This window comes from Brachyistius frenatus, unplaced genomic scaffold, assembly GCF_029030835.1.
Source record: "Brachyistius frenatus isolate BFR_SWC_R1_liver_20210118 unplaced genomic scaffold, ASM2903083v1 Contig_349, whole genome shotgun sequence".
In the NCBI taxonomy this organism is placed as follows: Eukaryota; Metazoa; Chordata; class Actinopteri; family Embiotocidae; genus Brachyistius; species Brachyistius frenatus.
The window spans coordinates 1-12,500 of NW_027210948.1; the positions used below are offsets into that span (position 1 = coordinate 1).

General features: G+C 48.1%; 2 protein-coding genes across 2 annotated transcripts in view; both read left to right on the top strand.

The window, feature by feature from the left end:
• Positions 1-3,193: 3,193 nt before the first annotated feature.
• On the top strand, positions 3,194-6,192 carry ercc6l (excision repair cross-complementation group 6-like). The gene has a single exon (XM_069723860.1). The coding sequence runs from the start codon at positions 3,239-3,241 to the stop codon at positions 6,023-6,025; it is 2,787 nt and encodes a 928-aa protein (XP_069579961.1). The 5' UTR covers positions 3,194-3,238; the 3' UTR covers positions 6,026-6,192.
• A 1,720-nt stretch (positions 6,193-7,912) lies between these two features.
• Positions 7,913-12,500, top strand: part of LOC138636063 (disintegrin and metalloproteinase domain-containing protein 9-like) — a 6,084-nt gene continuing 1,496 nt past the window's right edge. The window contains exon 1 of the mRNA XM_069723884.1: positions 7,913-8,381. Within this exon, the coding sequence (XP_069579985.1) occupies positions 8,306-8,381 (76 nt within the window). The 5' untranslated portion in view covers positions 7,913-8,305. The remainder of the gene's footprint in view (positions 8,382-12,500) is intronic.

Below are 12,500 nucleotides of genomic sequence, written 5' to 3' on the forward strand. Positions count from 1 at the left end.
TACAGTTATCAGATACAGTGTTTATCAGTGATAAAGGATACTTGGTGAAATAAAATATGCAGATTTTCATACTGAAATTCTTTAATTGTTGTAGACGGTAGCAGTAATATTTGTATGATATTGTTGTCATTTATATACTCTATTGTTTTTTTCTGCACTATAAAATGACCTCTGTAAAATTTTGATTTTTAGTTTTGGGACACAAAATATAGATTTAAATGATAAAAAGACACAAAAGTTCAAAGTTCATATAAAGATTCATCTGACTTCCCAAATTCTGTTCCTAATAACCGTTACGGTAAAACATTTTCCTGATTTACACTTTAAGTCAAATGATGTACAATTCAAAAAAAAATTCTTCACCTGATAGTCACTTTCATTTATTCAAACTATTAGCATACTTAAAGATAATCTAAATACTACACCCTGACCATCTGGTCTGAAATGAGAGAAAGTGACTGGTGGACTCTGTCAAGGCTCATGTGAAAATAGAAAAATAATACACAAGGTATTCTGTTCTGAGGCTTGTCAGGTTTAGTGTGCACAAATGCCAACTGGTAACTGTTGCGACAACAAATACGTCAACAGTCACGAAGCGAAACAAAAATACAAATTAAAATTAAAACTGCAAGCAGTGACGTACGGGCCCTCGCAATCTGGCGAGCCGTCTCCCCGACGTACAGCGCGCGAGGGACCGCGTACCCCCGCTTAAAGTTGCTATTTTTGTCTCGTTTCCTGTCTCCAGCAGGGGGCGCTGGCGAACCGTTTGGCCACGCTGACTCGCAAAACATATCAGATGTATCGTCTCACCACGCCGGATGTATGTGACACGTTTCGTGAGGTTTCAAGCATCCTTTGACCTTAAACATCAACTTCCTGCGTCACGGCAAGACATCCAACTTTGCGGCATCGTCACGGCAACGCCCATTGACAAAGTCGAACGAATGTCTCAATATATCATCAACTACATGTTTAGGTTATTGTGACCCGACTTTAGGTTCATGTGATCAACCAGCTCAACGTAGAATGTGAAAGTATGAAAAGTGTCATTTCCAGTGGCCAACAGGGGGCGCTATGACTATGAGCGAATATTCCCCCACAGAGGTCTTCAGGGCGGGGCTGTTATCATACCTGTGATGTTTGGAGAAGGTCGGTCCATGTACATAAGATTTAAAGGAACTCAGTTTCATGGCGAGACGCTCAAAATGGCCGCCACGCTCCCAAACATGTTTTCTATTCATAGAACCTAAATTCAAGTCGGTCGGACAAAACCCGTCGGAGGAGTTCGACAAAGTACAACGTGTCAGAATCGCCCAAAATGGCGACTAAATTAAAAATGGTGGACTTCCTGTTCAGTTGACGTAACGGTGCAATGTAACTTTTTAGTGTGTCTCGGTGTGATACACGTGTCCACCGGATTTGGTGAATTTAGGTAGGTAGGTAGGTAGTTACTTTATTAATCCCCAAGGGGAATTTTTTTTCGCTACAGCAGCATTTATAGATACAGGAAAGCAATAAAATAACAGTAAAAAAAATATTAAATATAAAAATACACAGTATATACAGTACAGTATATATATATATCTATATATATTCTATTTAAACAAACAAGAAACACACAACAGTGTTATTGTTGTGTGATGGATTTTGCCAGAGTTGAGTTATTGTACAGTCTTATGGCAGTGGGCAGGAATGATCTCCTTTATCAGGAATGATCTCCTGTATCTGGAATGATCTCCTGTATCTGGAATGATCTCCTGTATCTGGAATGATCTCCTGTATCTGGAATGATCTCCTGTATCAGGAATGATCTCCTGTATCTGGAATGATCTCCTGTATCAGGAATGATCTCCTGTATCTGGAATGATCTCCTGTATCTGGAATGATCTCCTGTATCTGGAATGATCTCCTGTATCAGGAATGATCTCCTGTATCTGGAATGATCTCCTGTATCAGGAATGATCTCCTGTATCAGGAATGATCTCCTTTATCAGGAATGATCTCCTGTATCTGTCCTTGTGACAGCAGCTGGAGGAGTCTTTTGGAGAACGTCCTCCTCTGTCCCTGCAGCAGGTGGAGAGGGTGGACAGGATTATCCTTTTCCAGACTGTCCAGATTGCAGCCGATGATGGAGCCGGCCTTCTTAACCAGTTTGTTAAGTCTGTTGGTGTCTCCGGCTCCAATGCTGCTGCCTCTCCCCTCCCGCTCCACAAAGTCCTCCTCCCGTCCATCCCTTATACACCGTCCACTGACTCCTCCTCCCGTCCATCCCTTATACACCGACCACTGACTCCTCCTCCCGTCCATCCCTTATACACCGTCCACTGACTCCTCCTCCCGTCCATCCCTTATACACCGTCCACTGACTCCTCCTCCCGTCCATCCCTTATACACCGTCCACTGACTCCTCCTCCCGTCCATCCCTTATACACCGTCCACTGACTCCTCCTCCCGTCCATCCCTTATACACCGTCCACTGCAGAGTCATCAGAGAACTTCTGCAGATGTCTTGACTCTGAGTTGTTCTGGAAGTCAGTGGTGTAGAAGGTGAACAGGAAAGCAACTCGTAGTTTCATGGCGAGATGCTCAAAATGGCTGCTACGCTACGGGCACACATATCGACGAAAACGAATTATTTTGATAACTTTTAATCCCAAACATGTTTTCTATCCATAGAACCTAAATTCAAGTCGATCCGACAAAATCCCTCGGAGGATTTCGACAAAGAACAACGTGTCAGAATCGCCCAAAATGGCGACTAAATTCAAAACGGTTGACTTCCTGTTCAGTTGACATAACGGTGCAATGTAACTTTTTTGTGCCTCTAAGTGTGATACACGTGTCCACTGGATTTGGTGAATTTAGGTAAATGTGGCCGCCGGGGCATCTCTGTAGGGGGCGCTCTCGAGCCGTTTGGCCACGCCCACTCACGACTCCACTAGAATACGAAATTTTTCGCCAGGAGACAAATGTGTTTCCACTTTCATGAGTTTTTGAACATGATAAAGATTCCAAAAAGGAAAATCACTTGACGTAAGAAGAACGTCCAAGAAGAACATTTTTACGAAATACAATAAATAAAAAGCTGACAGCGTTCAGGAGGAGAAACCACTCGACCTCGGAGAGATGTGATGGTTTCCATGGTTACGCCGGCACGCAGCTGTCCTTGTGTCTGACGGCGTGTCCTTCGTTCTCCAGGTTGATCCAGGACGGGAAAGACGTCGCCCGAGCAGGAAACATGGTGGAAGCGCTGCAGCTCTTCAGGCGTGCCCACGACATCCAGCCGAGTCAGAAGCTGGGAGGTCGGATCAGGAAGATAGAAGAGCTGCTCGCCCAGAACGAGGACGAGGACGAAGACGAGGAATTCGTGGACGTAAACGGCTGCGGTTTGATGCTTTTTAAAGAGCTGCACGACAAGCTGTACGCCTACCAGCGGGAGGGCGTGGCCTTCCTCTACAGCCTCTACCGGGACGGGCGGGGCGGCGGCATCCTGGCCGACGACATGGGCCTCGGAAAAACCATCCAGGTCATCTCCTTCCTGTCGGGGATGTACGACGGCGAGCTGGTGAAGCACGCGCTGCTGGTAATGCCCATGTCGCTCATCACCAACTGGACCAAAGAGTTCGCCAAGTGGACGCCCGGCATGCGGGTGAAGGAGTTCCACGGCGCCAGCAAAGCTGAGCGGATCCGCAACCTGGAGAAGGTGCAGCGGTGCGGCGGCGTGGTCGTCACCACCTACAGCATGCTGATGAACAACTGGCAGCAGCTCGCCTCCTTCCGCGGCCGCGAGTTCACGTGGGACCACGTCATCCTGGACGAGGCGCACAAGATCAAGTCCTCGTCCACCAAGACGGCCAAGAGCGCCTGCGCCGTCCCGTCCAAGAACCGGGTCCTGCTGACGGGGACTCCGGTCCAGAACAACCTGCGGGAGATGTGGGCGCTGTTCGACTTCGCCTGCCAGGGAACACTGCTCGGCACGGCCAAGACCTTCAAGGCGGAGTACGAGAACCCAATCACGCGGGCTCGCGAGAAGGACGCCACGCCCGGAGAAAAGGCACTCGGCTCCCGGATGTCGGAGACTCTCATGGCCATCATCCAACCGTACTTCCTCCGCAGGACCAAATCAGACGTGCAGAGACTCGAAATGAACGACGCACATCCGCACAGAGAGGAAGAGTCGGACAAGAAGGGCGAGCGAAGCCCGAACCGGCCGACGGATGGCGGCGCCGCGATGCCCAAACTGATGAGGAAGAACGACCTGATCGTGTGGACGTACCTGAGCGCCGTCCAGGAGGACATCTACCGGCAGTTCATCTCTCTGGACCACATCAAGGAGCTGCTGATGACCAGCAGGTCGCCGCTCGCAGAGCTCAACATCCTGAAGAAGCTGTGCGACCACCCGCGGCTGCTCTCCGCCGGCGCCGTCGCCAAGCTGGGTCTGGAGGAGAGCGGCGCTGAGGCCAACACCCACGGCATCGCCGACGTCCCCGACGACATCTTGATATCGGAGTCGGGGAAGCTGGTGTTCCTGTTCGCCCTCCTGGAGCGGCTGCGGCGCGACGGCCACCGGACGCTGGTCTTCGCCCACTACAGGAAGGTTCTGGACATTGTGGAGCGAATCCTCGGCCGCCGCGGCTTCGACGTGCTGCGGCTGGACGGAACCGTCACGCAGATCGCAGAGCGAGAACGACGCATCTCCTTGTTCCAGACGGACCGCCGCTACTCCGTCTTCCTCCTCACCACGCAGGTGGGCGGAGTCGGCATCACCTTGACGGCGGCGAACAGAGTCGTCATCTACGATCCCAGCTGGAACCCGGCGACAGACGCGCAGGCCGTGGACCGGGTCTACCGCATCGGGCAGACGGAGAACGTGGTCATCTACCGGCTGATCACCTGCGGCACGGTGGAGGAGAAGATCTACCGCCGGCAGGTCTTCAAGGACTCGCTGATCCGGCAGAGCACCGGCGACAAGAAGAACCCGTTCCGCTACTTCAGCAAGCAGGAGCTGAAGGAGCTGTTCACGCTGGAGGACCCGCGGACCTCCAGCACGCAGCTGCAGCTGCAGGCGCTGCACTCCCGGCACCGCCGGACCGACCCCGAGCTGGACCGGCACATCGCCGGCCTCCACGCCATGAACGTGTTCGGCATCTCCGACCACGACCTCATGTTCTCCCTGGACGTCCACCACGACGAGGCCCCCGAGGACCAGGAGGAGCACCGGTACATCGAGGGGCGGGTCCAGAAGGCGCAGGAGCTGACGAAGGCCGAGTGCGAGCTGCAGATGAAGAGAGCTGCAGTGATTTACGACAGCGAAGAAGAAGATGATGATGATGATGACGACGACGAGGATCACGGGATGAAGAGTCAACTCGACAACTCGTTCCAGGTGCTCGGAGCCTCCACGCCAAAGTCGGCGCCCTCAGGCTCCGCCCCTCTCCAGTCGAGGAGGAGCGTCGGAGGAAACGTGTCTGTGTCGTCCCGCCGGTCCCTCCTCCTGTCCATCATCGAGGACATGGACGTCCAGCGTGTCCCGCCGGACGTTGAGGGGGAGGAGTCAGAGATACACTCTGACGAGGCCAAAGAGGAGGACGTTGTTGGTCCGAGTCACGATGGGCTTCAGCTGGAAGAGACGCTGAAGACGGAGGAAGACAAAGAGGAGGAGGAGCAGCAGCAGCAGCAGCAAGAGGAGGAGGAGCAGCAGGAGGAGGAGGAAGAGGAGGAGGAGCAGCAGGAGGAGGACTCAGCAGATATTGAAGAAATGAGCTTGAGCCTGGAGGAGTCGAGCAGCGAGGCCGAGCTGGGCTCCTCCGAGAGGATGGATCAGTTCACCGCGGCGACCGGGACGAAGGAGGCGGCGTCAGAGAGCTACGAGTCGCTGGTCCTCCGGGGGAGGGAGTTCTACAACGCAGCCCAGCTGGACGACGCGCTCACCTTCTTCCTCAGAGCCATCGACATGAAGCCCGGAGACCCAGAGGTCCAGCTGATGACCATCCAGCTGTACCGGCAGCTCAGCAAGAGGAGCTGAAGGGACCAACTCTGGACTACATATCCCAGCAGCCTCAGCACCTCCCAGCACTTCCTGCTGGGGGCGGAGTCTAGAGAAACACCTCATGAACAAGTTGGTGCTCAGCTGCTTTACTGTTGACTTTAGCACAGGTTCATATGTTTGTATCAATAGAAGTGATATTTATAAAATGAGGGATAAAATCGTACCTGTTGTCGTCACTGGTTCATCGTCTGATTAATGGAACATCAGAAAAAAGCTGTCTCAAAAAAAGTTTCAAGAAAATGTCATAAAAGAATCTAGTTTTGCTCAAAAAACTCAAATATGTAGTTTCTTCCAAGAAAAGCAGCACATCTTAATGTTTTGTTTGAAACTGCAACTCGTTGGTAATCAAAGTATTTGTTGATTAATTTCTAAGTGATAACTCGACAACTTAAAAATAGAGTCTGTTAAAAATCTACATCAATCAAACTTCATTCATTCAAACGACAGATAAACAGGAAGGTGAATAAAATACTAAACTTTAACAAAGTAAAATGTAAATAAAAAATATTACAGTAGAAAACATTTATTTAATGAAACCAACTGTAGAAGAATCAGAAAATAGTTCAAGAAGTGAAATAAATAAAATAAAAGTTATAAACTAGTTGATTACAGGAAAAAAAATCAACTGAAAATTAAAAACAGTTTACAGTAATAGGAAATAATTTAAAAAAAAATAAAAAAAATGTTTGATTGATTAAACTGGTTAAAATGTTTGTGATTTGTTGAAAGTTCAGTTTACAGTTTACACTTGAATGCCTCACGGTCTCTTTTACTGGGATTCAATTTCAGCCAATCAGCGACCACCAGAGGAGTGTTTGAATTCTACGTCGGGTCCCACCGGTGTTTTCCGGTGAAGGTCGAACTGTAAGCGGGACAGCTTCACCTTCCTGCCCATCAAAATAAAATAAAGTTGTGATGATGCGACCGGAGGGGAGCGCTCGGTTTGCTGCCCTGCACAGCGCGGGGAGGGGCGCGTGCGCAGTAGAAACATTTTTTCCAGCTGGAGATTAGTTTTGTTGCGTGAACAGCTAATGACTTCCGGTCAAGCTATTGTGACTTCAAAATAAAAGGTCTAATGCACTGTTAGGTTTACAGTACGAAAGAAAACATGATTCAGACATTCAGTCTTCAATAGTTTATAGAATAGAATCATTTCTACTTCCTGTTGCTTTAGTCTGGTGTGTTTAGCTGAAAAATCATCTTTTTGTTTTAAAATCTATTCAACCAATCAAGAATTTCTTTTTTTTTAAAACTACAAAAATAATTAAATACTAAAATAATGTAGTAATTAGTAAAAGTACTAACACAACACTGTAAAACTACACTAAAAGTAAAAGTACTCACTGCTCCTGTGACTGTTATACTATGATGTAATAATTCTTTATTTTGGACTGCAACTGATAGTTGTTTTTATTAAGGGATAATTTGCTGATTATTTTATCAAGCACATGATTGTTTTTTAGGTTTGAAAAAAAAGTAAATAAAATAAGTCCCAAGTGATATCATCATAATACTTTTTTGATCAACCAACAGACTTAAAAATTGTAGATAAAAAAAACAACATAATTATTTAAAAATATTAAATTAAAAAGCAGAACATTTTAATTTTTTCAGAATTTGGCACCACAAAGTGTTTCAGGTGTTTTTACACATAAATAATCAAAATATTTATTTGTTCAACACATAAATTATACATTCTGAAACTCAACATACAATAGTAATTATGCAAAAGTCTTTTAGTTAAAGAAATGATGAAGTACTGTATTTGTTTGCTGTGGTCTGAGTTTACGTGCTCACTAAGTTACGGCATCTTTTTGAGAAAAGTTACTCTTATTTTGAAATGCTGCACAGGAAGCAGCGCGTATTTCCGGTATCTTAACTGTAGTTTAGCTTCTAGTCGAGTTTACGAGGACAGAAATCGGTGGTGTCCGCGGAGAGGACCGACTTTACTCCAACATAAACACAGCATTCACTCACCCGGCAGACTCCACAGCAGCCGCCGACATTTGGGATCCCGCTGCCCGCCAGCAGCTCACCGGAAGCCCGCTGCCGACGGTCCTCAGCGGGGACGGGCTGCCATGGCGCGCCCGAGGAAGAAAAACTCCGCTCGGTGTTTAGCATGAAGCTCTGCGGCGGGAAGACCACAACAAACACGACAGAGACACCGAGAGGAAGACACCGAGGAAGAGGAGGAGCGGCCCGGTGACATTTATTCACTCGTAGAAGAAGAAAAAGAAGAAGAGGAGGAGGAGGAGGATGATGGGAGGAAGAGCAGAGCTCCTGGAGATCTGCTGCCTGCTGCTGCTGCTGAGCGGAAACTCTGACTGCAGAGGTGAGGTGGGGAGGAGGGGGGGCTCTGAGGGTGAGGAGGAGGAGGGAGAAGGAGGAGGAAGAGGAGGAGGAGGAAGAGGGAGAACTCTGAGGAAGAGGAGGAGGAAGAGGGAGAACTCTGAGAAGGAGGAGGAGGAAGAGGGAGAACTCTGAGGAAGAGGAGGAGGAAGAGGGAGAACTCTGAGAAGGAGGAGGAGGAAGAGGGAGAACTCTGAGGAGAAGGAGGAGGAAGAGGGAGAACTCTGAGGAAGAGGAGGGAGAACTCAGGGTGAGGAGGAAGAGGGAGAAGGACAAGGAGGAGGAGGAGGGAGAACTCTGAGGAAGAGGAGGGAGAACTCAGGGTGAGGAGGAGGAGGAGGGAGGAGGAGAAGGGAGAACTCTGAGGAAGAGGAGGAGGAAGAGGGAGAACTCTGAGGAAGAGGAGGAGGAGGAGGGAGAACTCTGAGGAAGAGGAGGAGGAAGAGGGAGAACTCTGAGGAAGAGGAGGAGGGAGAACTCTGAGGAAGAGGAGGGAGAACTCAGGGTGAGGAGGAAGATGGAGAAGGAGGAGGAGAAGGAGGAGGAGGAGGGAGAACTCTGAGGAAGAGGAGGAGGAAGAGGGAGAACTCTGAGGAGAAGGAGGAAGAGGAGGGAGAACTCTGAGGAAGAGGAGGAGGAAGAGGGAGAACTCTGAGGAAGAGGAGGGAGAACTCAGGGTGAGGAGGAAGAGGGAGAAGGAGGAGGAGGAGGGAGAACTCTGAGGAAGAGGAGGGAGAACTCAGGGTGAGGAGGAAGAGGGAGAACTCTGAGGAGAAGGAGGAAGAGGAGGGAGAACTCTGAGGAAGAGGAGGAGGAAGAGGGAGGAGGAAGAGGAGGGAGAACTCAGGGTGAGGAGGAAGAGGGAGAACTCTGAGGAAGAGGAGGAGGAGGAGGGAGAAGTCTGAGGAAGAGGAGGGAGAACTCAGGGTGAGGAGGAAGAGGGAGAACTCTGAGGAAGAGGAGGAGGAGGAGGGAGAACTCTGAGGAAGAGGAGGGAGAACTCAGGGTGAGGAGGAAGAGGGAGAACTCTGAGGAAGAGGAGGAGGAGGAGGGAGAAGTCTGAGGAAGAGGAGGGAGAACTCAGGGTGAGGAGGAAGAGGGAGAACTCTGAGGAAGAGGAGGAGGAGGAGGGAGAACTCTGAGGAAGAGGAGGAGGAGGAGGGAGAAGTCTGAGGAAGAGGAGGGAGAACTCAGGGTGAGGAGGAAGAGGGAGAACTCTGAGGAAGAGGAGGAGGAGGAGGGAGAACTCTGAGGAAGAGGAGGGAGAACTCAGGGTGAGGAGGAAGAGGGAGAACTCTGAAGAGGAAGAACTCTGAGGGTGAGGAGGAGGAGGGAGAACTCTGAGGAGGAGGAGGAGGAGGGAGAACTCTGAGGGTGAGGAGGAGGAGGGAGAACTCTGAGGAGGAGGAGGAGGGAGGATTCTGAGGGTGAGGAGGAGGAGGGAGAAGAACTCTGAGGGTGAGGACGAAGAACTCTGAGGAGGAGGAGGGACCAGCACTGATGATGTCACAGTGATGTCATATTCTTTGGTGTTTACAGATGTGACTGTTTGCCAGGCAGGAAGTTCTGAAACTGTCCAGGTGCATCATGGGAACTATAGGCTGCATGCTGACAAGTCAGATCCTGATCAATCATTTTAATCTCCTGTCAGTCAATAACTCATGTTTACTCACATTACTGTGGAATGTCCCTTTATTGATCGCAGTTTTACTGAATGGTTGATTGATTGATTGGTTGGTTGGTTGGTAGGTTGGTTGGTTGGTTATTGGTTGGTGGGTTGGTTGGTTGGTTGGTTGGTTGGTTATTGGTTGGTAGGTTGATTGGTTGGTTGGTTGGTTATTGGTTGGTGGGTTGGTTGGTTGATTGGTTGATTGGTTGGTTGGTTGGTTGATTGGTTGGTTGGTTGGTTGGTTGGTTGATTGAGTGATTGATTAATTGATTGATTGATACAGTGATTGCTTGATTGGTAGGTCGGTTGATTGATTGATTGATTGGTAGGTTGATTGGTAGGTTGGTTGGTTGATTGATTGGTTGGTTGATTGATTGGTAGGTCGGTTGGTTGGTTGGTCAGTTGATTGGTAGGTTGATTGGTTGGTTGGTTGATATTGGTTGGTTGGTTGATTGAGTGATTGATTGATTGGTAAGTCGGTTGGTTGGTGGGTCGGTTGATTGGTTGGTAGGTATGTTGGTTGATTGGTTGGTTGATTGATTGATTGATTGTGTGTGTAATCATTGTGTGTTCATGTGTGTTTTCAGGTTGAGCAGCTTAGCGTTGTCGGCTCTGAGCTGACAGTAAATAAACCCAAGAGTGTGTGTGTGTGTGTGTGTGTGTGTGTGTGTGTGTGTGTGTGTGTGTGTGTGTGTGTGTGTGTGTGTGTGTGTGTGTGTGTGTGTGTGTGTGTGTGTGTGTGTGTGTGTGGGTGTGTGTGTGGGTGTGTGAGTGTGTGTGTGTGTGTGTGCGCGCAGTATAAAGTTCATTATTTAAAATCAAAAGAGTGATTGAGTGATGACAGGAAACAGCAGCTGCACTCACACACACACACACACACACTCACACACACACACACACACAGAGACAGACATACACACACACAGAGACAGACACACACACACACACACACACACACACACACACACACACACACACACACTCTCTCCGTTGAGTCAGCAGTGTGTTTCCTAGCATCATGACTCACCCTGTGTGTGTGAATGTTTATTTTTCTGTGTATTGAACCCTCTGAATGTTCTGCGGTTCTCTTAAAGCTGTTTGTTCTCTGAGATCAGGAATCTCTTCTTTTATTCTTTTCTGTTTTTATTATTATTATTTCGACGTTTCTTAGTTCTAATTTATTTTTCTCTTCATTCTTCAGGATTTTTGTCTGTTGATTTTCTGAAGGATTTTTCTGGATTTGTTTTGTTGTTGAAGTGAGTTTAGTGTTTCGATTCTCTCCTTTGTGAACCTGATGTTCTCTGGATTGTTTTATTGTTATTTTCTCAGTGCGTCTCCATCTGAACGTCTCTGTCTGTCCAGACTGTCCTTGTGGTCAGACGTTCCTCCGTCTGCTTCCCTCAGATAGATTATATAGATGTGGGCGGAGCAGCGGGGGGGAACTGGGTCGGATCAGGAGAGACTGAAGGTTTTTATAGCAGCTGAAGCTCACAGGTGTTTCTACCTGAGTGATGTCATCGTCTGTGTGAATGTAAACAAACAGAAACTCTGATCGGCAGCTCGACCTCAGCTGACCTCTGGTCGAAGAACTGAGAGCCGAGCGGGAAAGTAGGAGGGAGATTCAGACAGGAAGTGGTTCATCGGGTGGAGGCCGGTGTGATGAGTCAGCAGTCTGTCATCATGACGCTGTGATCAGGAGAGAAGCAGCTGGAAAACATCCTTGTATGAAGGAAGAGAGGAGAAACGATAGTGCTGCATCGCTTTTATTTTGAAGTCCATAAAACTCCTGCTGCAGGGCTTTTATTTTGAAGTCTATAAAACCTCTGCTGCAGGGCTTTTATTTTGAAGTCCATAAAACTCCTGCTGCAGGGCTTTTATTTTGAAGTCCATAAAACTTCTGCTGCAGGGCTTTTATTTTGAAGTCCATAAAACTCCTGCTGCAGGGCTTTTATTTTGAAGTCTATAAAACCTCTGCTGCAGGACTTTTATTTTGAAGTCCATAAAACTCCTGCTGCAGGGCTTTTATTTTGAAGTCTATAAAACCTCTGCTGCAGGGCTTTTATTTTGAAGTCTATAAAACCTCTGCTGCAATGCTTTTATTTTGAAGTCCATAAAACTTCTGCTGCAGGGCTTTTATTTTGAAGTCCATAAAACTCCTGCTGCAGGGCTTTTATTTTGTAGTCTATAAAACCTCTGCTGCAGGGCTTTTATTTTGTTTTATTTACTTGTATTTAACACTTTTATTTGTGTGATGAAACATGAAGTAGAATCTTCGGTAGAATAAAGTGGAGTTCTTCGTGCTGTATAACGAGTGGTCGGAGAGATAGTCTGCCACAGACTGCAGCCGTTACCATGGTTACAGATTGCTCAGGGTCATGTGTTGTGCTGAGACAAACAAAACAAACAGTGTTGTGTTGGTGATGACGATGTTTC